The following is a 27,770-nucleotide window of genomic DNA, read 5'->3' as shown; positions in this document are numbered from 1 at the left end:
GTTTGTCCAGAAACAATAGACGAGAGATTAGAATACATCAACACATGCTGCGGAATAGAATTCTACTTGACAAATGTTGCCATGTTAAGAAGTAATAGACTAGCACACCAAGATGGAAGCTTTTTTGTGTGCAAGTTTTGTTTTTTCATATGAACTTCCTAGTAACCGCCAAGAGGTGGCCCTCTTTCCTGTGTTTCAACTGTGGAGCAAAAACGATGAGTCTCAGTGGCAGATAAAGCAGAGGGAAGTGAGAAATACATGATTGATAGTAACAACATGAAGTCAAATAGGACATCATTCACACAAATAGAGAAATATATTTACTTGTCCATGTAGTTCTGTCGGCAACATAATAATGACCCAATTAATGGAATAAAGTCAAGAATCAACAGCTGCCATTTTCGTATCTATACATATCCCTCTATACGTACCCAAGTAAAACAAGATGACAAAATATTGAGGCTTGAGTGGCATAAATACACATAAATCTTACAAACACACATGTCATGGCTGTGTACATTTTCTGAGAAACTGGCACTTTTTGAAAATTGCACTTGTCAGACATGTTTCAATAAGGCATATTCTAATATTCACTAACTAAATTGATTGTTTCTATAACAAGTGTGTTATCTTTAAAGTGGCAATCAGCAGTTGAAACAATAACAAAGCTGCCTCCCCGCCCCTGGTTCAGTAAAAAGCTGAGGGATGGGACTGGAGAAATGGAATCACTTTCAAATTCATGGACAGAGATATGGATGCAACGATTGACCATCCATGATTTAAAAAAAGTATAGTTTTAACAAGGTTTTGAGGCTATATAGTGTTTGTTTACATTTGACTTGTTTACAAATATTGGAGTAAAACAATCCTATATTTTGGTTTGTAATGGGGAACGACAGTCGAACTAAGCTGCTGAGGCATTTATAAGTTATGTTCTTCAAGAATCGATGGGTACATATCATTCATGTATGAGTCCAAAAATGGATGTAGCAAATGCTGATGGCCCCTTTAAGGTGCTTCCATAAAGTAGCATACAGTACATTTCTAGCTATATTTGTCTTTCCTATAAAAGGCTGGTCTGGTATATATTCCCCTGAGGAGGTCATTCAGGTCCACCTCCCGCTGACCCCTCTCTGTAGTGAAGTACATAGTAGTCATGGACGTACATGAGCACGGCGATTGGCTGGCCAATGATGAGAGAGAGCCATACGGCTGCGTTGCCATAGTTACCTCGGAGAAAACGCGCCACAAACCAGGCCAGCGGAAGCTGTAAGCCAAGGACTCCATTTAGTGAGTAAACAAACACAACATTCATTTTAATGAGTGAAAAACACCACCAGTAAATTGTTTCAGACAATAAACTTGTGGATTATAATTTCTCAGTTCTAAAATCTCACCTGAGCCATCATGCCCATAAAAGCCCATGGCCTCAACATCTTCAGTGGAACACTGACCAGGTACTGTGAAGACAACATCAGCAACATTAAGTTTTAGTTTTCAAGAACAGTTTTCAACACAGTCATCTGCTTTATCCACAGTGAACAGGAAAATAATGTTTCCACTCCAGACAGCTAACCTATGGAATGACACCTGAGGTAACAGACAGGTAGCTAACCTATGGAATGACACCTGAGGTAACAGACAGGTAGCTAACCTATGGAATGACACCTGAGGTAACAGACAGGTAGCTAACCTATGGAATGACACCTGAGGTAACAGACAGACAGCTAACCTATGGAATGACACCTGAGGTAACAGACAGGTAGCTAACCTATGGAATGACACCTGAGGTAACAGACAGACAGCTAACCTATGGAATGACACCTGAGGTAACAGACAGACAGCTAACCTATGGAATGACACCTGAGGTAACAGACAGACAGCTAACCTATGGAATGACACCTGAGGTAACAGACAGACAGCTAACCTATGGAATGACACCTGAGGTAACAGACAGGTAGCTAACCTATGGAATGACACCTGAGGTAACAGACAGACAGCTAACCTATGGAATGACACCTGAGGTAACAGACAGGTAGCTAACCTATGGAATGACACCTGAGGTAACAGACAGACAGCTAACCTATGGAATGACACCTGAGGTAACAGACAGACAGCTAACCTATGGAATGACACCTGAGGTAACAGACAGACAGCTAACCTATGGAATGATTTCCTGAGGTAACAGACAGACAGCTAACCTATGGAATGACACCTGAGGTAACAGACAGGTAGCTAACCTATGGAATGACACCTGAGGTAACAGACAGACAGCTAACCTATGGAATGACACCTGAGGTAACAGACAGACAGCTAACCTATGGAATGACACCTGAGGTAACAGACAGACAGCTAACCTATGGAATGACACCTGAGGTAACAGACAGGTAGCTAACCTATGGAATGACACCTGAGGTAACAGACAGACAGCTAACCTATGGAATGACACCTGAGGTAACAGACAGGTAGCTAACCTATGGAATGACACCTGAGGTAACAGACAGACAGCTAACCTATGGAATGACACCTGAGGTAACAGACAGACAGCTAACCTATGGAATGACACCTGAGGTAACAGACAGACAGCTAACCTATGGAATGACACCTGAGGTAACAGGCAGGTAGCTAACCTATGGAATGACACCTGAGGTAACAGACAGACAGCTAACCTATGGAATGACACCTGAGGTAACAGACAGACAGCTAACCTATGGAATGACACCTGAGGTAACAGACAGGTAGCTAACCTATGGAATGACACCTGAGGTAACAGACAGACAGCTAACCTATGGAATGACACCTGAGGTAACAGACAGGTAGCTAACCTATGGAATGACACCTGAGGTAACAGACAGACAGCTAACCTATGGAATGACACCTGAGGTAACAGACAGACAGCTAACCTATGGAATGACACCTGAGGTAACAGACAGACAGCTAACCTATGGAATGACACCTGAGGTAACAGACAGGTAGCTAACCTATGGAATGACACCTGAGGTAACAGACAGACAGCTAACCTATGGAATGACACCTGAGGTAACAGACAGGTAGCTAACCTATGGAATGACACCTGAGGTAACAGACAGACAGCTAACCTATGGAATGACACCTGAGGTAACAGACAGACAGCTAACCTATGGAATGACACCTGAGGTAACAGGCAGGTAGCTAACCTATGGAATGACACCTGAGGTAACAGACAGGTAGCTAACCTATGGAATGACACCTGAGGTAACAGACAGACAGCTAACCTATGGAATGACACCTGAGGTAACAGACAGACAGCTAACCTATGGAATGACACCTGAGGTAACAGGCAGGTAGCTAACCTATGGAATGACACCTGAGGTAACAGACAGACAGCTAACCTATGGAATGACACCTTGTTTGTACAGGAAATAAAGGTATCTGAGGTAACAGACAGGTAGCTAAACTACGGAATGACACCTGAGGTAACAGACAGACAGCTAACCTATGGAATGACACCTTGTTTGTACAGGAAATAAAGGTATCTGAGGTAACAGACAGGTAGCTAACCTATGGAATGACACCTGAGGTAACAGACAGACAGCTAACCTATGGAATGACACCTAGTTTGTACAGGAGATAAAGGTATCTGAGGTAACAGACAGGTAGCTAAACTATGGAATGACTGCTGGATGACTATCAAGCCTCGCCTCATTGCTCTGAGTGATGGGGAGCTGACAGAACCCTGCTGTGTGACCCTCTGATCTACAGATCCCAGTCTCCTGATCCCTCCTGGAATTACTCAGGGAATTGTATGTGTGTGAGAGTGTGTGTGTGTGTGTGTGTATGTGTGTGTGTGTGTCTGTCTGTGTGTGTGTGACACAAGGATCCCTCCTGTCATTACTCAAGGGAGAGGGGGAGACTGGTGTCCCGCAGGGCGCTGTGGTGCTCCGCTCCTCTCTGCTCCGCTCGCTGTCCTCTGAAGGTCAGCGTTTAAAACAGCAGCAGCAGCCCCATTTGTCTGTCTGTCCGGGATGGGGATGAGGAGAGGGAGGGAGCCATATCTCTGTGAACCTGCTGACTGAACAGGCTCCTCACCGTACACTGCTCTTATCTCCTCCTCCAGAAGCACAGCAGCCTGATATGGCCTTGTGTTCCACTCCTTTCCTCCTCCTCTCATCCCAGCTACACTAACGTCCCTCCAACACTGACCTTCGTCAATGATGAAGAGTGCTGGATATAAGCCAAGTGCACCCACGTGTGTGTGTGTGTGTGTGTTTGTATGTGTGTGTCTGGACAGGTATTGCCACTGTGTAGTATAGCAACTGTGTAGTATAGCCACTGTGTAGTGTTGCCACAGTGTAGTATAGTCATTGTATAGTGTTGCCACTGTGTAGTATAGTCACTGTGTAGTATAGTCATTGTGTAGTATAGTCACTGTGTAGTATAGCATAGCCACTGTGTAGTATAGTCACTGTGCGGTATAGTCACTGTGTAGTATAGCCACGGTGTAGTATTGCCACTGTGTAGTATTGTCACTGTGTAGTATAGTCACTGTGTAGTGTTGCCACAGTGTAGTATAGCCACTGTGTAGTATAGTCACTGTGTAGTATAGTCACTGTGTATAGTGTTGCCACGGTGTAGTATTGCCACTGTGTAGTATAGTCATTGTGTAGTATAGTCACTGTGTAGTATAGCCACGGTGTAGTATTGCCACTGTGTAGTATAGTAATTGTGTAGTATAGTCACTGTGTAGTATAGTCACTGTGTAGTGTTGCCACTGTGTAGTATAGTCACTGTGTAGTATAGCCACTGTTTAGTATAGCCACTGTGTATTATAGCCACTGTGTAGTATAGTCACTGTGTAGTATAGCCACTGTGTAGTATAGCCACTGTGTAGTATAGTCACTGTGTAGTGTTGCCACTGTGCAGTATAGCCACGGTGTAGTATAGCTACTGTGTAGTATAGCTACTGTGTAGTATAGCCACTGTGTCGTATAGTCACTGTGTAGTATAGCCACTGTGTAGTATAGCTACTGTGTAGTAGTGCTACTGTGTAGTATAGTCACTGTGTAGTGTTGCCACTGTGCCGTATAGTCACTGTGTAGTATAGCCACTGTGTAGTATAGCATAGCCACTGTGTAGTATAGTCACTGTGCGGTATAGTCACTGTGCAGTATAGCCACTGTGTAGTATAGTCACTGTGTAGTATAGTCACTGTGTAGTGTTGCCACAGTGTAGTATAGTCATTGTATAGTGTTGCCACTGTGTAGTATAGTCACTGTGTAGTATAGTCATTGTGTAGTATAGTCACTGTGTAGTGTTGCCACAGTGTAGTATAGTCACTGTGTAGTATAGTCACTATGTAGTATAGTCACTGTGTAGTATAGTCACTGTGTAGTGTTGCCACGGTGTAGTATTGCCACTGTGTAGTATAGTCATTGTGTAGTATAGTCATTGTGTAGTATAGTCACTGTGTAGTATTGCCACTGTGTAGTATAGCCACGGTGTAGTATAGTCACTGTACTGTTATGCAATAACTATATCTGTGGCCTTTAAAGTCTAATCTGACTAGCAATCTCAGCAATTATGAAACTGTAGTCTGATAGAATGCAGGATTTCTTCACAAATGGTATACATACTGTATAAAGTCATTGTCTGATGAAAACCTTGTAACTACATGTTTTGCCAATTTAAATTGTTTTACATTTATTGAAAGTGGTATCTAACGTCAATGTACTCTGAACATTTCATGTCTTTAGAATCAAGAACATTCAAAATAGCTTCTAAATTGTCATAATTCTATATTCGTTGATGGAAAACATGTTTTTTTCTTGTATTTTCTCTTTGAAAAGTTGATGTTTTGGCGATTGAATGTTTGGGTCAGACTGTGATGATATGAGCTGCAGTAGCAGCAGAGCATCCTGGTTAAAAACCACCTGATGAAGCTAACACTCTGTTTCACTTCACAAGGAATAGTAAAGATGAGCGCAGCGGTCAGTCTGCTTTCACCCAGCTAGGAGCAGAGCACCTTACCTCATGAAAGAAGGCTGAAGCCAGGAACACTGCTGATTGGCCGAGCCACTTACTGACTCCACTCTTCAGCAGGGGCTTGTAGAAGTGGCTTTGGGAGAGAGAGAGAGGGAGCAACACAGGAGGAAGCATATCAAACACCTCATGGCAGCTACCAGCTCACAAATCCCCAATACATTCTCAATACATTTCTGCTCAGTATCAACCTCCATTCCACTGATTCCGTACCACTGAATCATTTATAGGATCTCAATGTTAACATATAGTATACTATGTATAGAATACATTGCATCTACTCACCGAAGGCACCATTTGTGTACTGGAATATTCCAGTTTTGCCAAAAGTATGTGATGGTCTCAGAGTTCCTGCAAGAAAGGGAAAAGTCTCCTAGTCATGTGAAGTGATGTATTTTACAGTGGTACATGCTATTGATATTTTACTTGTGTACATCTCAAATGATCACTTCTCCCTCTTAGTAACATACTGGCAATAAACAATGGGATGTCAGAAAACAGACCGTATTCATTTCACCTACCACCAGTCTCTGTAAAACTCTCGGTCTCCAAATTGCAGGAGCTCAGCAATAAAGTTCAAGGACGAGTGGAAGAACCAGTAGAAGAATATCAACCAGAGAAGATGATTGGGCACCTGATGGGAGAGAGAAGACAGGGGAATAATACTGTGTCCAGGACAACATAAAACAACAGTAGAACAACGGAACGGCCCAATACAATGTTTATGTCATATCTCTCAAGGCCCAAGGTTACTATCAAGCATGTTACCATGACCACATTACCCCGGTGTTCTCTTGTGTACTCACGGCTAGTCTGAGTAGACGCTCCATCATCATAGGCAGGTCCATATCCTACAGGATCAGGATCAATGAAGAAAGAGAGATTGTATTGATAGAGAAAAATTGTCAAAAATGCTTTAAATGTAAATCATAAATGTATCAGTAATCCTACTTTACCTCCAATGGCTTCATAGAACTCTGAATAATGGGTATCATCCACTGGAGGCAAATAAGAGACCGATGAGGTGAATAAACAGCACAAATCATAAATAAAATGAGGTGCTTATTCTCAATAAATACATGTAGTCACTATACATAAGTCAATGTCAGGAGAAAACATACCTGCTGTGTTAATCCCACCAATAACTGGGTGAAGAACAGCTGGGAAGACAGATGATTTGTTTACTTAGCATTTCTCCTCTAAATCAAACAAAGATACTGTGTGTGTGTGTGTGTGTGTGTGTGTGTGTGTGTGTGTGTGTGTGTGTGTGTGTGTGTGTGTGTGTGTGTGTGTGTGTGTGTGTGTGTGTGTGTGTGTGTGTGTGTGTGTGTGTGTGTGTGTGTGTGTGTGTGTGTGTGTGTGTGTGTGTGTGTGTGTGTGTGTGTGTGTGTGTGTGTGTGTGTGTGTGTGTGTGTGTGTGTGTGTGTGTGTGTGTGTGTGTGTGTGTGTGTAGGAAAAACGCTGTCTGCCTTTTATCTTTGGATAAGTCTAGGGACCAGAGTGCACATCTCCACAGTCGACCAATAACCAAGCTAATGTTCTAATGGAGGTTCAGAGAAATTCACAATGGAACTTGACATTGTTAAATAAGATACTTCTATTTGTTCTATCCATGTTTGCTGTAGATGACTGTGTCAGATCGTATTGAAGAGAATAGATCTGATGTTTGCTGTAGATGACTGTGTCAGATCGTATTGAAGAGAATAGATCTGATGTTTGCTGTAGATGACTGATCGTATTGAAGAGAATAGATCTGATGTTTGCTGTAGATGACTGTGTCAGATCGTATTGAAGAGAATAGATCTGATGTTTGATGTAGATGACTGGGTCAGATCATATTGAAGAGAATAGATCTGATGTTTGATGTAGATGACTGATCGTATTGAAGAGAACAGATCTGATGTTTGCTGTAGATGACTGTGTCAGATCGTATTGAAGAGAATAGATCCGATGTTTGCTGTAGATGACTGATCGTATTGAAGAGAATAGATCTGATGTTTGCTGTAGATGACTGGGTCAGATCGTATTGAAGAGAATAGATCTGATGTTTGCTGTAGATGACTGTGTCAGATCGTATTGAAGAGAATAGATCTGATGTTTGCTGTAGATGACTGTGTCAGATCGTATTGAAGAGAATAGATCCGATGTTTGCTGTAGATGACTGTGTCAGATCATATTGAAGAGAATAGATCTGATGTTTGCTGTAGATGACTGTGTCAGATCGTATTGAAGAGAATAGATCCGATGTTTGCTGTAGATGACTGATCATATTGAAGAAAATAGATCTGATGTTTGCTGTAGATGACTGTGTCAGATCATATTGAAGAGAATAGATCTGATGTTTGCTGTAGATGACTGTGTCAGATCATATTGAAGAGAATAGATCTGATGTTTGCTCTAGATGACTGATCGTATTGAAGAGAATAGATCTGATGTTTGCTGTAGATGACTGATCGTATTGAAGAGAATAGATCTGATGTTTGGTGTAGATGACTGGGTCAGATCATATTGAAGAGAATAGATCTGATGTTTGCTGTAGATGACTGTGTCAGATCATATTGAAGAGAATAGATCTGATGTTTGCTCTAGATGACTGATCGTATTGAAGAGAATAGATCTGATGTTTGCTGTAGATGACTGATCGTATTGAAGAGAATAGATCTGATGTTTGGTGTAGATGACTGGGTCAGATCATATTGAAGAGAATAGATCTGATGTTTGCTGTAGATGACTGTGTCAGATCGTATTGAAGAGAATAGATCTGATGTTTGCTGTAGATGACTGTGTCAGATCGTATTGAAGAGAATAGATCTGATGTTTGCTGTAGATGACTGTGTCAGATCGTATTGAAGAGAATAGATCTGATGTTTGCTGTAGATGACTGTGTCAGATCGTATTGAAGAGAATAGATCTGATGTTTGCTGTAGATGACTGTGTCAGATCGTATTGAAGAGAATAGATCTGATGTTTGCTGTAGATGACTGTGTCAGATCGTATTGAAGAGAATAGATCTCATGTTTGCTGTAGATGACTGATCGTATTGAAGAGAATAGATCTGATGTTTGCTGTAGATGACTGTGTCAGATCGTATTGAAGAGAATAGATCTGATGTTTGCTGTAGATGACTGTGTCAAATCGTATTGAAGAGAATAGATCTGATGTTTGCTGTAGATGACTGGGTCAGATCGTATTGAAGAGAATATATCTGATGTTTGCTGTAGATGACTGTGTCAGATCGTATTGAAGAGAATAGATCTGATGTTTGATGTAGATGACTGTGTCAGATCATATTGAAGAGAATAGATCTGATGTTTGCTGTAGATGACTGTGTCAGATCATATTGAAGAGAATAGATCTGATGTTTGCTGTAGATGACTGTGTCAGATCGTATTGAAGAGAATAGATCCGATGTTTGCTGTAGATGACTGATCATATTGAAGAAAATAGATCTGATGTTTGCTGTAGATGACTGTGTCAGATCATATTGAAGAGAATAGATCTGATGTTTGCTGTAGATGACTGTGTCAGATCATATTGAAGAGAATAGATCTGATGTTTGCTCTAGATGACTGATCGTATTGAAGAGAATAGATCTGATGTTTGCTGTAGATGACTGATCGTATTGAAGAGAATAGATCTGATGTTTGGTGTAGATGACTGGGTCAGATCATATTGAAGAGAATAGATCTGATGTTTGCTCTAGATGACTGATCGTATTGAAGAGAATTGATCTGATGTTTGCTGTAGATGACTGATCGTATTGAAGAGAATAGACCTGATGTTTGGTGTAGATGACTGGGTCAGATCATATTGAAGAGAATAGATCTGATGTTTGCTGTAGATGACTGTGTCAGATAGTATTGAAGAGAATAGATCTGATGTTTGCTGTAGATGACTGTGTCAGATCGTATTGAAGAGAATAGATCTGATGTTTGCTGTAGATGACTGTGTCAGATCGTATTGAAGAGAATAGATCTGATGTTTGCTGTAGATGACTGTGTCAGATCGTATTGAAGAGAATAGATCTGATGTTTGCTGTAGATGACTGTGTCAGATCGTATTGAAGAGAATAGATCTGATGTTTGCTGTAGATGACTGTGTCAGATTGTATTGAAGAGAATAGATCTCATGTTTGCTGTAGATGACTGATCGTATTGAAGAGAATAGATCTGATGTTTGCTGTAGATGACTGTGTCAGATCGTATTGAAGAGAATAGATCTGATGTTTGCTGTAGATGACTGTGTCAAATCGTATTGAAGAGAATAGATCTGATGTTTGCTGTAGATGACTGGGTCAGATCGTATTGAAGAGAATATATCTGATGTTTGCTGTAGATGACTGTGTCAGATCGTATTGAAGAGAATAGATCTGATGTTTGATGTAGATGACTGTGTCAGATCATATTGAAGAGAATAGATCTGATGTTTGCTGTAGATGACTGTGTCAGATCATATTGAAGAGAATAGATCTGATGTTTGCTGTAGATGACTGTGTCAGATCGTATTGAAGAGAATAGATCCGATGTTTGCTGTAGATGACTGATCATATTGAAGAAAATAGATCTGATGTTTGCTGTAGATGACTGTGTCAGATCATATTGAAGAGAATAGATCTGATGTTTGCTGTAGATGACTGTGTCAGATCATATTGAAGAGAATAGATCTGATGTTTGCTCTAGATGACTGATCGTATTGAAGAGAATAGATCTGATGTTTGCTGTAGATGACTGATCGTATTGAAGAGAATAGATCTGATGTTTGGTGTAGATGACTGGGTCAGATCATATTGAAGAGAATAGATCTGATGTTTGCTCTAGATGACTGATCGTATTGAAGAGAATTGATCTGATGTTTGCTGTAGATGACTGATCGTATTGAAGAGAATAGACCTGATGTTTGGTGTAGATGACTGGGTCAGATCATATTGAAGAGAATAGATCTGATGTTTGCTGTAGATGACTGTGTCAGATAGTATTGAAGAGAATAGATCTGATGTTTGCTGTAGATGACTGTGTCAGATCGTATTGAAGAGAATAGATCTGATGTTTGCTGTAGATGACTGTGTCAGATCGTATTGAAGAGAATAGATCTGATGTTTGCTGTAGATGACTGTGTCAGATCGTATTGAAGAGAATAGATCCGATGTTTGCTGTAGATGACTGTGTCAGATCATATTGAAGAGAATAGATCTGATGTTTTCTGTAGATGACTGTGTCAGATCATATTGAAGAGAATAGATCCGATGTTTGCTGTAGATGACTGTGTCAGATCATATTGAAGAGAATAGATCTGATGTTTGCTGTAGATGACTGATCGTATTGAAGAGAATAGATCTGATGTTTGCTGTAGATGACTGTGTCAGATCGTCTTGAAGAGAATAGATCTGATGTTTGCTGTAGATGACTGTGTCTGATCGTATTGAAGAGAATAGATCTGATGTTTGCTGTAGATGACTGTGTCAGATCGTATTGAAGAGAATAGATCTGATGTTTGCTGTAGATGACTGTGTCAAATCGTATTGAAGAGAATAGATCTGATGTTTGCTGTAGATGACTGGGTCAGATCATATTGAAGAGAATAGATCTGATGTTTGCTGTAGATGACTGTGTCAGATCGTATTGAAGAGAATAGATCTGATGTTTGCTGTAGATGAATGATCGTATTGAAGAGAATAGATCTGATGTTTGCTGTAGATGACTGTGTCAGATCATATTGAAGAGAATAGATCTGATGTTTGCTGTAGATGACTGATCGTATTGAAGAGAATAAATCTGATGTTTGCTGTAGATGACTGTGTCAGATCGTATTTAAGAGAATAGATCTGATGTTTGCTGTAGATGACTGTGTCAGATCATATTGAAGAGAATAGATCTGATGTTTGCTGTAGATGACTGTGTCAGACCATATTGAAGAGAATAGATCTGATGTTTGCTCTAGATGACTGATCGTATTGAAGAGAATAGATCTGATGTTTGCTGTAGATGACTGATCGTATTGAAGAGAATAGATCTGATGTTTGCTGTAGATGACTGGGTCAGATCATATTGAAGAGAATAGATCTGATGTTTGCTGTAGATGACTGGGTCAGATCATATTGAAGAGAATAGATCTGATGTTTGCTGTAGATGACTGTGTCAGATCGTATTGAAGAGAATAGATCTGATGTTTGCTGTAGATGACTGTGTCAGATCGTATTGAAGAGAATAGATCTGATGTTTGCTGTAGATGACTGTGTCAGATCGTATTGAAGAGAATAGATCTGATGTTTGCTGTAGATGACTGTGTCAGATCGTATTGAAGAGAATAGATCTGATGTTTGCTGTAGATGACTGTGTCAGATCGTATTGAAGAGAATAGATCTGATGTTTGCTGTAGATGACTGATCGTATTGAAGAGAATAAATCTGATGTTTGCTGTAGATGACTGTGTCAGATCATATTGAAGAGAATAGATCTGATGTTTGCTGTAGATGACTGTGTCAGATCGTATTGAAGAGAATAGATCTGATGTTTGCTGTAGATGACTGATCGTATTGAAGAGAATAAATCTGATGTTTGCTGTAGATGACTGTGTCAGATCGTATTGAAGAGAATAGATCTGATGTTTGCTGTAGATGACTGTGTCAGATCATATTGAAGAGAATAGATCTGATGTTTGCTGTAGATGACTGTGTCAGATCATATTGAAGAGAATAGATCTGATGTTTGCTCTAGATGACTGATCGTATTGAAGAGAATAGATCTGATGTTTGCTGTAGATGACTGATCGTATTGAAGAGAATAGATCTGATGTTTGCTGTAGATGACTGGGTCAGATCATATTGAAGAGAATAGATCTGATGTTTGCTGTAGATGACTGGGTCAGATCATATTGAAGAGAATAGATCTGATGTTTGCTGTAGATGACTGGGTCAGATCGTATTGAAGAGAATAGATCTGATGTTTGCTGTAGATGACTGTGTCAGATCGTATTGAAGAGAATAGATCTGATGTTTGCTGTAGATGACTGTGTCAGATGGTATTGAAGAGAATAGATCTGATGTTTGCTGTAGATGACTGGGTCAGATCATATTGAAGAGAATAGATCTGATGTTTGCTGTAGATGACTGTGTCAGATCGTATTGAAGAGAATAGATCTGATGTTTGCTGTAGATGACTGTGTCAGATCGTATTGAAGAGAATAGATCTGATGTTTGCTGTAGATGACTGTGTCAGATCGTATTGAAGAGAATAGATCTGATGTTTGCTGTAGATGACTGTGTCAGATCGTATTGAAGAGAATAGATCTGATGTTTGCTGTAGATGACTGTGTCAGATCGTATTGAAGAGAATAGATCTGATGTTTGCTGTAGATGACTGTGTCAGATCGTATTGAAGAGAATAGATCTGATGTTTGCTGTAGATGACTGTGTCAGATCGTATTGAAGAGAATAGATCTGATGTTTGCTGTAGATGACTGTGTCAGATCGTATTGAAGAGAATAGATCTGATGTTTGCTGTAGATGACTGTGTCAGATCATATTGAAGAGAATAGATCTGATGTTTGCTGTAGATGACTGTGTCAGATCGTATTGAAGAGAATAGATCTGATGTTTGCTGTAGATGACTGATCGTATTGAAGAGAATAAATCTGATGTTTGCTGTAGATGACTGTGTCAGATCGTATTTAAGAGAATAGATCTGATGTTTGCTGTAGATGACTGTGTCAGATCATATTGAAGAGAATATATCTGATGTTTTCTGTAGATGACTGTGTCAGATCATATTGAAGAGAATAGATCTGATGTTTGCTCTAGATGACTGATCGTATTGAAGAGAATAGATCTGATGTTTGCTGTAGATGACTGATCGTATTGAAGAGAATAGATCTGATGTTTGCTGTAGATGACTGGGTCAGATCATATTGAAGAGAATAGATCTGATGTTTGCTGTAGATGACTGGGTCAGATCATATTGAAGAGAATAGATCTGATGTTTGCTGTAGATGACTGTGTCAGATCGTATTGAAGAGAATAGATCTGATGTTTGCTGTAGATGACTGATCGTATTGAAGAGAATAGATCTGATGTTTGCTGTAGATGACTGGGTCAGATCATATTGAAGAGAATAGATCTGATGTTTGCTGTAGATGACTGTGTCAGATCGTATTGAAGAGAATAGATCTGATGTTTGCTGTAGATGACTGTGTCAGATCGTATTGAAGAGAATAGATCTGATGTTTGCTGTAGATGACTGTGTCAGATCGTATTGAAGAGAATAGATCTGATGTTTGCTGTAGATGACTGTGTCAGATCGTATTGAAGAGAATAGATCTGATGTTTCTGTATCTCTATAATGTGCTCCTTCACATGGGGCTAAACAGGAAGTTGTACATCTTCTTTTATACCCATAGCACAACATTGGGAAATAACCAGTAGGACAAAGCCGTGACAACATCAACTGTTCAATCTAGTTTACAGAGTATAAAGCAACGTATTAACAAACCTATGCAGAAAGGGTGATTGGGGACAGAACTCACCATCTCAAAAAGCCTCCTTAGCAGGAAGCTCATTCGAATCCGTGGAGACCGGGGGAAGTTTAATTCATAGCAGAGGGTTGGTGCAAAAACAAAATAATACAAATCTAAAAACACAAGAGAGATTAGAAAGAAAGAGGGGAGTGAGATAAATTAGAAAGAGGGAGATAGGAGAGAGAGAAAGAGAGAGGAGAGAGAGAGGAGAGAGAAAAATAGAAAACGAGAGAGAGGAGAGAGAGAAAGAGAAAAAGAGAGAGGGGAGAGAGAGCGAGAGAGAGAGAGCAAGAGGAGAGAAAGAGAGAGTATTATTATAGTCTGATATAGCTCCAGTAGCAGGCTACAGCAGGATAGGCTGAGGCAGCAGTGATAAGAGTGGGGTCTGCTACAGCAGGATAGGTTGAGGCAGCAGTGATACGAGTGGGGACTGCTACAGCAGGATAGGCTGAGGCAGCAGTGATAAGAGTGGGATCTGCTACAGCAGGATAGGTCGAGGCAGCAGTGATAAGAGTGGGGTCTGCTACAGCAGGATAGGTTGAGGCAGCAGTGATAAGAGTGGGATCTGCTACAGCAGGATAGGTTGAGGCAGCAGTGACAAGAGTGGGGTCTGTTACAGCAGGATAGGTTGAGGCAGCAGTGATAAGAGTGGGGTCTGCTACAGCAGGATAGGTTGAGGCAGCAGTGATAAGAGTGGGGTCTGCTACAGCAGGATAGGTTGAGGCAGCAGTGATAAGAGTGGGGTCTGCTACAGGGATCTGAGGCAGCAGTGATAAGAGTGGGGTCTGCTACAGCAGCAGGATAAATTGAGGCAGCAGTGATAAGAGTGGGGTCTGCTACAGCAGGATAGGTTGAGGCAGCAGTGACAAGAGTGGGGTCTGCTACAGCAGGATAAATTGAGGCAGCAGTGATAAGAGTGGGGACTGCTACAGCAGGATAGGTTGAGGCAGCAGTGATAAGAGTGGGGTCTGCTACAGCAGGATAGGTTGAGGCAGCAGTGACAAGAGTGGGGTCTGCTACAGCAGGATAAATTGAGGCAGCAGTGATAAGAGTGGGGTCTGCTACAGCAGGATAAATTGAGGCAGCAGTGATAAGATTGGGGTCTGTTACAGCAGGATAAATTGAGGCAGCAGTGATAAGATTGGGGTCTGTTACAGCAGGATAGGTTGAGGCAGCAGTGATAAGAGTGGGATCTGCTACAGCAGGATAGGTTGCGACAGCAGTGATAAGAGTGGGGTCTGCTACAGCAGGATAGGTTGAGGCAGCAGTGATAAGAGTGGGGTCTGCTACAGCAGGATAAATTGAGGCAGCAGTGATAAGAGTGGGGTCTGCTACAGCAGGATAGGTTGAGGCAGCAGTGATAAGAGTGGGGTCTGCTACAGCAGGATAGGTTGAGGCAGCAGTGATAAGAGTGGGGTCTGTTACAGCAGGATAAATTGAGGCAGCAGTGATAAGAGTGGGGTCTGCTACAGCAGGATAGGTTGAGGCAGCAGTGATAAGAGTGGGGTCTGCTACAGCAGGATAAATTGAGGCAGCAGTGATAAGATTGGGGTCTGTTACAGCAGGATAAATTGAGGCAGCAGTGATAAGATTGGGGTCTGTTACAGCAGGATAGGTTGCGACAGCAGTGATAAGAGTGGGGACTGCTACAGCAGGATAAATTGAGGCAGCAGTGATAAGATTGGGGTCTGCTACAGCAGGATAAATTGAGGCAGCAGTGATAAGATTGGGGTCTGCTACAGCAGGATAGGTTGAGGCAGCAGTGATAAGAGTGGGGACTGCTACAGCAGGATAAATTGAGGCAGCAGTGATAAGATTGGGGTCTGCTACAGCAGGATAAATTGAGGCAGCAGTGATAAGATTGGGGTCTGCTACAGCAGGATAAATTGAGGCAGCAGTGATAAGATTGGGGTCTGTTACAGCAGGATAAATTGAGGCAGCAGTGATAAGATTGGGGTCTGTTACAGCAGGATAGGTTGAGGCAGCAGTGATAAGAGTGGGACCTGGGTTCAAATACATGCATTTGTTATTTAAATAGGTTCTGTGTATTTGAGTATTTTCAAACACAGCCGAAAACAAGTACTTAAAACAAATATTTTAATGGTTATTTGTAAAAACCAAATAGTCGACCAAATTGTATTTTAAAGTATTTTCTAACACTATTTCAGATTCTATTTTCAAAAACATGGGTTAAATGCATGGGAGTGTATTTGAGTATCTCCAAATATATTCAAATACTTGTTTTTTCAAATAAAAGTTATCTGAATACTTGTTTTGAAACGTTATTGAAATACCTGAAATTGTATTTGAACCCAGGTCGTGGTCTACCTGGGATGGAATGTCCAACCTCTACTGACCTCTGAGGGTGACATTTCCAGGATAGGAGACCTGATAATCCTGTCCACTTTCCCTAGACCGTGGTATAGAGGAACCTGTAGAGGAGAGTACTAGCCATGTCAGCAATTAAACATGTATGATTCTCACAGTCACAATCACTCTACTTCGAGAACAGCTTCTTGTGTACAGTCAACCAGCAGGTGGCAGTGCAGCAGTTAAGGAGCGATGTGGATTGTAGTATCATGTGTGTGTGTAAATGTTTATGTGTACATTTTCACCAACAGGAAAACGGTTTCCATTAGGGTACATATACAAACACTCAGCATCGCCGCCTATTAAACATTAGGTCACAGTTGCCATTTCCGTGGAGGCGAGTCAGAAATCTCATTAAGCCCTTTATTAGTAGTCAAAGGTCAGTGTTGAACCCAGGTGACACAAACTCTCTAGACAAAGCAACTCTGGGAGTCAAAGGTCAACGTAGAACCCAGGTGACACAAACTCTCTAGACAAAGCAACTCTGGGAGTCAAAGGTCAATGTAGAACCCAGGTGACACAAACTCTCTAGACAAAGCAACTCTGGGAGTCAAAGGTCAATGTAGAACCCAGGTGACACAAACTCTCTAGACAAAGCAACTCTGGGAGTCAAAGGTCAACGTAGAACCCAGGTGACACAAACTCTCTAGACAAAGCAACTCTGGGAGTCAAAGGTCAATGTAGAACCCAGGTGACACAAACTCTCTAGACAAAGCAACTCTGGGAGTCAAAGGTCAATGTAGAACCCAGGTGACACAAACTCTCTAGACAAAGCAACTCTGGGAGTCAAAGGTCAATGTAGAACCCAGGTGACACAAACTCTCTAGACAAAGCAACTCTGGGAGTCAAAGGTCAATGTAGAACCCAGGTGACACAAACTCTCTAGAAAACACAACTCTGGGAGTCGTCACAGTAGAGCTTATAGGATGAGGGTTGAAATCAAACCTGTTATAACAATATTAGTTATTTTTCAAATACTTGATTGCCTGGCGCAATGGATAAAAAGGAATTGTCCATAAAGTACATACTCCGCCCATCTGGCACTCGAGGCAATCTCAATCAAATATAAAGTATTTGAAAAATCTCCCTCACACCGCACAAACTTCAACAACAGACGTATCAGTAGTCATTAAAGTAGTAGCAGTGTTGTTGTTGGCCAGTTACTGGTAGGGGGCATAGAGGACTGTGGAAACTGAGGACTTACATGAGAGGGACCGGGCCAGGCTATGGGCTTTAGCATGGGGCATAGAGGACTGTGGAAACTGAGGACTTACATGAGAGGGACCGGGCCAGGCTATGGGCTTTAGCATGGGGCATAGAGGACTGTGAAGACTGAGGACTTACATGAGAGGGACCGGGCCAGGCTATGGGCTTTAGCATGGGGCATAGAGGACTGTGGAGACTGAGGACTTACATGAGAGGGGCCGGGTCAGGCTATGGGCTTTAGCATGGGGCATAGAGGACTGTGAAGACTGAGGACTTACATGAGAGGGAGCGGGCCAGGCTATGGGCTTTAGCACGGGGCATAGAGGACTGTGGAGACTGAGGACTTACATGAGAGGGACCGGGCCAGGCTATGGGCTTTAGCATGGGGCATAGAGGACTGTGGAGACTGAGGACTTACATGAGAGGGACCGGGCCAGGCTATGGGCTTTAGCATGGGGCATAGAGGACTGTGGAGACTGAGGACTTACATGAGAGGGACCGGGCCAGGCTACGGGCTTTAGCATGGGGCATAGAGGACTGTGGAGACTGAGGACTTACATGAGAGGGACCGGGCCAGGCTACGGGCTTTAGCATGGGGCATAGAGGACTGTGGAGACTGAGGACTTACATGAGAGGGAGCGGGCCAGGCTATGGGCTTTAGCATGGGGCATAGAGGACTGTGGAGACTGAGGACTGACATGAGAGGGAGCGGGTCAGGCTACGGGCTTTAGCACGGGGCATAGAGGACTGTGGAGACTGAGGACTTACATGAGAGGGAGCGGGCCAGGCTATGGGCTTTAGCATGGGGCATAGAGGACTGTGGAGACTGAGGACTTACATGAGAGGGAGCGGGCCAGGCTATGGGCTTTAGCACGGGGCATAGAGGACTGTGGAGACTGAGGACTTACATGAGAGGGACCGGGCCAGGCTACGGGCTTTAGCACGGGGCATAGAGGACTGTGGAGACTGAGGACTTACATGAGAGGGAGCGGGTCAGGCTACGGGCTTTAGCACGGGGCATAGAGGACTGTGGAGACTGAGGACTTACATGAGAGGGACCGGGCCAGGCTATGGGCTTTAGCACGGGGCATAGAGGACTGTGGAGACTGAGGACTTACATGAGAGGGACCGGGCCAGGCTACGGGCTTTAGCATGGGGCATAGAGGAATGTGGAGACTGAGGACTTACATGAGAGGGACCGGGCCAGGCTATGGGCTTTAGCATGGGGCATAGAGGACTGTGGAGACTGAGGACTTACATGAGAGGGACCGGGCCAGGCTACGGGCTTTAGCATGGGGCATAGAGGACTGTGGAGACTGAGGACTTACATGAGAGGGACCGGGCCAGGCTATGGGCTTTAGCATGGGGCATAGAGGACTGTGGAGACTGAGGACTTACATGAGAGGGACCGGGCCAGGCTATGGGCTTTAGCACGGGGCATAGAGGACTGTGGAGACTGAGGACTTACATGAGAGGGAGCAGGCCAGGCTACGGGCTTTAGCATGGGGCATAGAGGACTGTGGAGACTGAGGACTTACATGAGAGGGACCGGGCCAGGCTACGGGCTTTAGCACGGGGCATAGAGGACTGTGGAGACTGAGGACTTACATGAGAGGGACCGGGCCAGGCTACGGTCTTTAGCACGGGGCATAGAGGACTGTGGAGACTGAGGACTTACATGAGAGGGACCGGGCCAGGCTATGGGCTTTAGCATGGGGCATAGAGGACTGTGGAGACTGAGGACTTACATGAGAGGGAGCGGGTCAGGCTATGGGCTTTAGCACGGGGCATAGAGGACTGTGGAGACTGAAGACTTACATGAGAGGGACCGGGCCAGGCTACGGTCTTTAGCACGGGGCATAGAGGACTGTGGAGACTGAAGACTTACATGAGAGGGACCGGGCCAGGCTACGGGCTTTAGCATGGCTCATCTCTCTACACCACTTGTTCACATCTTTGTAGGAGTAGAGCTTCAGGAAGAGGACGGTGTACACTCCCAGAGCAGACGCTCCACCCACTGAGGACAAGGACAATGTGCAATGTTAAATATCAGCAATATTTATGCAATATTTGCTGTTAGAATTCACAGTCAATCATATTAAGTGTTGTATGCACAACAGTACAATACATATTATCCATTAAATGGAGTTAATGATGTGGGTGTGGGTGGTTGTAAATGATCTTTATGTGTAGTAGCACAGTGCGTTATGTAGTATATTTAAGCAATAAGGCCTGAGGTGGTGTTGTATATGAATCAATATACCACGGCTAAGGGCTGTCCTTAGGCAGTGCCTGGATACAGCCTTTAGCCGTGGTATATTGGCCATATATCACAAACCCCGAGGTGCCTTGCTATTATAAACTGGTTACCAACATAATTAGAACAGTAAAAATAGATGTTGTGTCATACCTGTGGTATACGGTCTGATATACCACGGCTGTCAGCCAATCAGAATTCAGGGCTCGAACCACACAGTTTATAATATAGTACAGTCAACTTGAGGTATTCAACATGCATATCACACTGTAGAACAGAAAAGAATGAAACCCTCTGATTCCCAGTTAGCGAAGACATTGTCTTTGATGTGTAGTTAACAAACAGGCCCTAACAAGAAGCTGAGGAATGCTGCCCACCTGGTTCTTACTGTCCTTCTCTAGGGCTATCCATATATGTCAACAGTTACAACACTCACCATCCTCTCCTTGTCTATCACACAAGATGAACGACTGGGAACACAAAGTCCACTCACTTTCAACCAACTACCAGCGCTACCGCCCGAGGTCCAGGGAAACCTGGCAAGGCCCCCAGGTCATTCTAACAGACTAGTACTGCTTTATCAACAGCGGCCATATGCTGCATGGAAATGGGCCGTGCTGGTTACCTAGTAGATGGCATGGGCACAGAGAGAGAAAGACAGAGACGGTCTCCCTCGCCAAGAGGAGCATCCGTGGCCCTCTCCCCTGACCTTGATGTATAAACAGTAGCTCTGCATGAGGTACACGAGACAGATGGTACATCTTTGTCCGTTCCCGTGGCGACGGCAGATGAGGAGAGAGAAAGACTTTCAGGTAAGGAAGGATACTGTAGCTACGCAGACAACGTCCAGGGAAAGATGATCTGATTTGTGAGAGGTAAAATGAAGATCTTAAAGACACTAAGACACAAGACCTTCCTATTCTCCTCTAAGAGGAATGATAACTAAAAACTCATGACTGTAGCTTCACCTTTGTCTTTATGCGTTTACAGATGTAGGATCTTAATTTGAGCCAGTTTGCTACAGTAGGAAAATATTCCTGCACCAAAGGAATTGATTATTATTATGTGGACATTTGTGTAGGGGTTGATCCATTTTCATAAGGGAAAATCAAGTCTGAAATGCCAAAGTGGAAATGACAGCTTCAGAAATACACAAGTTATACATTTCCTTTATTGCAGGAAAATTCTCCAGCAAAAGTGGGAACAAACTAAGATCCTACATTTGTAAATATGAAACTATAGAACAACAGACAGTTAATATCATATTGTGGTTGTGGTCAGTTTCCTAAGTTCTGAGACATGTGTAGCCATGAGAGGCTCAGTTAGCTGTTGTATGTCACCAGATGCCATGCTGGCTAGCAACCAGCTTGATGAAGACAGGCAGAGCTGACCTGACATTGACCTGTCTCTCAGCCACTCCTCTTTTGGCCTCATATCCACCTCACTCCTTACTTCCTCTCCCTGTGAGCCAACTGGGACTGATCAAACACTGCCCAACTGATTCCATTCAGATAAAATCACATACTTGGATAATATAATGCTACATTAACAACACATTAATGACCAACTGATTCCATTAATATAAAATCACATACTTGGATAATATAATACTACAGTAACTACACATTAATGACCAACTAGATAATATAATACTACATTAACTACACATTAATGACCAACTGGATAATATAATACTACAGTAACTACACATTAATGACCAACTGGATAATATAATACTACATGAACTACACATTAATGACCAACTGGATAATATAATACTACATTAACAACACATTAATGACCAACTGGATAATATAATACTACATGAACTACACATTAATGACCAACTGGATAATATAATACTACATTAACTACACATTAATGACCAACTGGATAATATAATACTACATTAACAACACATTAATGACCAACTGGATAATATAATACTACATGAACTACACATTAATGACCAACTGGATAATATAATACTACATTAACAACACATTAATGACCAACTGGATAATATAATACTACATTAACTACACATTAATGACCAACTGGATAATATAATACTACATTAACAACACATTAATGACCAACTGATTCCATTAATATAAAATCACATACTTGGATAATATAATACTACAGTAACTACACATTAATGACCAACTAGATGATATAATACTACATTAACTACACATTAATGACCAACTGGATAATATAATACTACAGTAACTACACATTAATGACCAACTGGATAATATAATACTACATGAACTACACATTAATGACCAACTGGATAATATAATACTACAGTAACTACACATTAATGACCAACTGGATAATATAATACTACATGAACTACACATTAATGACCAACTGGATAATATAATACTACAGTAACTACACATTAATGACCGACTGGATAATATAATACTACATTAACTACACATTAATGACCAACTGGATAAAACACACAGAGACACACTAACTAAACTAATAGTGAAGACACACAGAGACACAATAACTAAACGAATAGTGAAGACACAGAGACACACTAACTAAACTAATTGTGAAGAAACAGAGACACACTAACTAAACTAATAGTGAAGACACACAGAGACACACTAACTAAACTAATAGTGAAGACACACAGAGACACACTAACTAAACTAATATTGAACACACAGAGACACACTAACTAAACTAATAGTGAAGACACAGAGACACACTAACTAAACTAATAGTGAACACACAGAGACACACGAACTAAACTAATAGTGAAGACACACAAAGACAAAATAACTAAACTAATAGTGAAGACACACAGAGACACACTAACTAAACTAATAGTGAAGACACAGAGACACACTAACTAAACTAATAGTGAAGACACACAGAGACACAATAACTAAACTAATAGTGAAGACACAGAGACACACTAACTAAACTAATAGTGAAGACACAGAGACACATTAACTAAACTAATAGTGAAGACACACAGAGACACACTAACTAAACTAATAGTGAAGACACACAGAGACACACTAACTAAACTAATAGTGAAGACACACAGAGACACACTAACTAAACTAATAGTGAAGACAGAGAGACACACTAACTAAACTAATAGTGAAGACACACAGAGACACACGAACTAAACTAATAGTGAAGACACAGAGACACACTAACTAAACTAATAGTGAAGACACACAGAGACACACTAACTAAACTAATAGTGAACACACAGAGACACAATAACTAAACTAATAGTGAAGACACAGAGACACACTAACTAAACTAATAGTGAAGACACAGAGACACAATAACTAAACTAATAGTGAAGACACACAGAGACACACTAACTAAACTAATAGTGAACACACAGAGACACACTAGATTCAGATACAGTTTTGTTTTTTTCTGAAAAGCAGGATTTGCTATACAGATGTAGGATCTTAATTTGAGCCAGTTTGCTACTGCAGGGAAAAACATACTGCAGCAACAGGAAATGTAAATGATTATGTGGATTATAATTCAAGAAAAACTTCACTCAGAAACTCTCCTTTGTTATTTTTTTCATTCATCCACAGTTGATACAATCCCAAAATGTTTTGCATGTCATCAGTCAAGTTTTCAAGATATTGGACTTTCAAGAAGCAACGTGTCACTGGCCAAATCATCATGGTGATGCAAAACGGAAAGTTCTCCTGCAATAGGGCGATCAAATTAAGATCCTACATCTGTAGGCTGACGAGAACACATACAGCAGTACCTGGAGTAATGGACTTCACCATTAGTACGATAGTCACCGGGAAGCACAGTGTGACTGACAGATTAATGGAATGAACCAGCAGCCCAACACGTTCACTGAAGCAGCCCTGGAGGGACAGAAGACCTGCACGTTAAGGCATAGCCACGGGAAGCAGAGGTGTGAGGGGGCTGCAGCACCCCCTGACAAATCACAATATATTTATACATTTGAAATCATTAAATAAAAATCACAAAAGTAGTGCACTGGGCCTTTAATAGTCCTGTATCAGTGGACTGATATAGCCGACAGCAGCGCAGGCAAAACTTTTTTTCTAACACTAATAGCAACACTGGTAAGTACATCAGAATGAAACTCACCACTGAGAGCCTTCGCTCTGTGTACAAAGCTGCCACAATAAACACGTTGGACACTGGAAGGAAAGACGAGACAAATGATGTCGGTTATCAAAGAAATGTTACCAAACAAACACACGACAAGCATGGCGAGTTAACATATACATGGGAGATGATAAAATAATGTTATATATGTTGTTCCTCCCTACAGTACTGGGGTGGGGGGGGTCCACCACTGCCCTGTTAAGATAAACCTGCTGTCACAGCATCAGCTTCTGGGACAAATGAGGCAGCACAAACACAGCATATGTGTTGCATAGACCACCTGCTACTACTGCACTGTTACTGTCCTACTGCAGGACTGGCAGGGGAGCTCTGCAGTGGGGAGGAAACACACACTTAAACCAAACACAAACACACGCATGAGAACGGACACAAACACACGCATGAGAACGGACACAAAGACACGCATGAGAACAGACACAAACACACGCATGAGAACGGACACAAACACACACATGAGAACGGACACAAACACACGCATGAGAACAGACACAAACACACGCATGAGAACGGACACAAACACACGCATGAGAACGGACACAAACACACGCATGAGAACAGACACAAACACACACATGAGAACAGACACAAACACACGCATGAGAACGGACACAAACACACGCATGAGAACAGACACAAACACACACATGAGAACGGACACAAACACACGCATGAGAACAGACACAAACACACGCATGAGAACGGACACAAACACACGCATGAGAACGGACACAAAGACACGCATGAGAACAGACACAAACACACGCATGAGAACGGACACAAACACACGCATGAGAACGGACACAAAGACACGCATGAGAACGGACACAAACACACACATGAGAACGGACACAAAGACACGCATGAGAACGGACACAAACACACGCATGAGAACGGACACAAACACAGACATGAGAACGGACACAAACACACGCATGAGAACGGACACATGAAAACGGACACAAACACACGCATGAGAACGGACACAAACACAGACATGAGAACGGACACAAACACAGACATGAGAACGGACACAAACACAGACATGAGAACGGACACAAACACAGACATGAGAACGGACACAAACACACGCATGAGAACGGACACATGAAAACGGACACAAACACACGCATGAGAACGGACACAAACACACGCATGAGAACGGACACAAACACAGACATGAGAACGGACACAAACACAGACATGAGAACGGACACAAACACACGCATGAGAACGGACACAAACACAGACATGAGAACGGACACAAACACACGCATGAGAACGGACACAAACACACGCATGAGAACGGACACAAACACAGACATGAGAACGGACACAAACACAGACATGAGAACGGACACAAACACACGCATGAGAACGGACACAAACACAGACATGAGAACGGACACAAACACAGACATGAGAACGGACACAAACACACGCATGAGAACGGACACAAACACACGCATGAGAACGGACACAAACACACGCATGAGAACGGACACAAACACAGACATGAGAACGGACACAAACACACGCATGAGAACGGACACAAACACACGCATGAGAACGGACACAAAGACACACATGAGAACGGACACAAACACACGCATGAGAACGGACACAAACACACACATGAGAACGGACACAAACACACGCATGAGAACGGACACAAAGACACACATGAGAACGGACACAAACACACGCATGAGAACGGACACAGAGACACGCATGAGAACGGACACAAAGACACACATGAGAACGGACACAAACACACGCATGAGAACGGACACATGAGAACAGACACAAACACACGCATGAGAACGGACACATGAGAACGGACACAAAGACACGCATGAGAACGGACACAAACACACACATGAGAACGGACACAAACACAGACATGAGAACGGACACAAACACACGCATGAGAACGGACACAAACACACACATGAGAACGGACACAAACACAGACATGAGAACGGACACAAACACACGCATGAGAACGGACACAAACACACGCATGAGAACGGACACATGAAAACGGACACAAAGACACACATGAGAACGGACACAAACACACGCATGAGAACGGACACATGAAAACGGACACAAACACACGCATGAGAACGGACACAAACACACACATGAGAACGGACACAAACACAGACATGAGAACGGACACAAACACACGCATGAGAACGGACACAAACACAGACATGAGAACGGACACATGAAAACGGACACAAACACACGCATGAGAACGGACACAAACACACGCATGAGAACGGACACAAACACACGCATGAGAACGGACACAAACACAGACATGAGAACGGACACAAACACAGACATGAGAACGGACACAAACACACACATGAGAACGGACACAAACACAGACATGAGAACGGACACAAACACAGACATGAGAACGGACACAAACACACGCATGAGAACGGACACAAACACACGCATGAGAACGGACACAAACACACACATGAGAACGGACACATGAGAACGGACACAAACACACGCATGAGAACGGACACAAACACACACATGAGAACGGACACATGAGAACGGACACAAACACACGCATGAGAACGGACACAAACACACACATGAGAACGGACACATGAGAACGGACACAAACACACGCATGAGAACGGACACAAACACACGCATGAGAACGGACACAAAGACACGCATGAGAACAGACACAAACACACGCATGAGAACGGACACAAACACACGCATGAGAACGGACACAAACACACGCATGAGAACGGACACAAAGACACGCATGAGAACAGACACAAACACACGCATGAGAACGGACACAAACACACGCATGAGAACGGACACAAAGACACGCATGAGAACAGACACAAACACACGCATGAGAACGGACACAAACACAGACATGAGAACGGACACAAACACACGCATGAGAACGGACACAAACACACACATGAGAACGGACACAAACACAGACATGAGAACGGACACAAAGACACGCATGAGAACGGACACAAACACACACATGAGAACGGACACAAACACAGACATGAGAACGGACACAAACACACGCATGAGAACGGACACAAACACAGACATGAGAACGGACACAAACACACACATGAGAACGGACACAAACACAGACATGAGAACGGACACAAACACACGCATGAGAACGGACACAAAGACACACATGAGAACGGACACAAAGACACGCATGAGA

General features: G+C 42.5%; 1 protein-coding gene and 2 long non-coding RNA genes across 28 annotated transcripts in view; 2 read left to right on the top strand and 1 right to left on the bottom strand.

The window, feature by feature from the left end:
- Window positions 1–307: 307 nt before the first annotated feature.
- dgat1b (diacylglycerol O-acyltransferase 1b) overlaps window positions 308–27,770 on the bottom strand; it is a 64,136-nt gene continuing 36,673 nt past the window's right edge. Inside the window, exons 5-17 of one of the 2 annotated variants that reach the window (XM_052514122.1) lie at window positions 24,491–24,543; window positions 24,135–24,240; window positions 19,991–20,119; window positions 16,884–16,958; window positions 14,536–14,639; window positions 7,140–7,178; window positions 6,975–7,016; window positions 6,825–6,869; window positions 6,540–6,652; window positions 6,304–6,369; window positions 6,007–6,094; window positions 1,398–1,460; window positions 308–1,267 (exon numbers count right to left, since the gene is read on the bottom strand). In XM_052514122.1, coding sequence (XP_052370082.1) covers window positions 1,103–1,267; window positions 1,398–1,460; window positions 6,007–6,094; window positions 6,304–6,369; window positions 6,540–6,652; window positions 6,825–6,869; window positions 6,975–7,016; window positions 7,140–7,178; window positions 14,536–14,639; window positions 16,884–16,958; window positions 19,991–20,119; window positions 24,135–24,240; window positions 24,491–24,543 — 1,088 coding nt within the window. In that variant the 3' untranslated portion in view covers window positions 308–1,102. The remainder of the gene's footprint in view (window positions 1,268–1,397; window positions 1,461–6,006; window positions 6,095–6,303; window positions 6,370–6,539; window positions 6,653–6,824; window positions 6,870–6,974; window positions 7,017–7,139; window positions 7,179–14,535; window positions 14,640–16,883; window positions 16,959–19,990; window positions 20,120–24,134; window positions 24,241–24,490; window positions 24,544–27,770) is intronic. The other variant, XM_052514123.1, reaches the window with a different exon arrangement.
- Window positions 1,566–5,998, top strand: LOC127927570 (uncharacterized). Of its 23 annotated transcripts, none has more exons than XR_008128034.1 (6): window positions 1,566–1,645; window positions 1,919–2,102; window positions 2,221–2,610; window positions 2,728–2,883; window positions 2,962–3,117; window positions 3,196–3,511. It is a non-coding gene; the product is annotated as an uncharacterized LOC127927570 (long non-coding RNA). The 23 variants fall into 23 exon arrangements; XR_008128031.1 differs by having other exon boundaries at window positions 1,571–1,684; XR_008128037.1 differs by having other exon boundaries at window positions 1,577–1,645; window positions 1,841–2,102.
- On the top strand, window positions 14,652–15,772 carry LOC127927571 (uncharacterized). 3 transcript variants are annotated; one of them, XR_008128039.1, is made up of 3 exons: window positions 14,652–14,928; window positions 15,154–15,243; window positions 15,467–15,772. It is a non-coding gene; the product is annotated as an uncharacterized LOC127927571 (long non-coding RNA). The 3 variants fall into 3 exon arrangements; XR_008128040.1 differs by lacking the exon at window positions 14,652–14,928 and adding an exon at window positions 14,946–15,063; XR_008128041.1 differs by lacking the exon at window positions 14,652–14,928 and adding an exon at window positions 14,946–15,108.

The sequence above is a fragment of the Oncorhynchus keta genome, unplaced genomic scaffold, assembly GCF_023373465.1.
Source record: "Oncorhynchus keta strain PuntledgeMale-10-30-2019 unplaced genomic scaffold, Oket_V2 Un_scaffold_1526_pilon_pilon, whole genome shotgun sequence".
In the NCBI taxonomy this organism is placed as follows: Eukaryota; Metazoa; Chordata; class Actinopteri; order Salmoniformes; family Salmonidae; genus Oncorhynchus; species Oncorhynchus keta.
The sequence above is the reverse complement of the archived record's forward strand: the minus strand, read 5'-3'. Positions and strand labels throughout refer to the sequence as shown.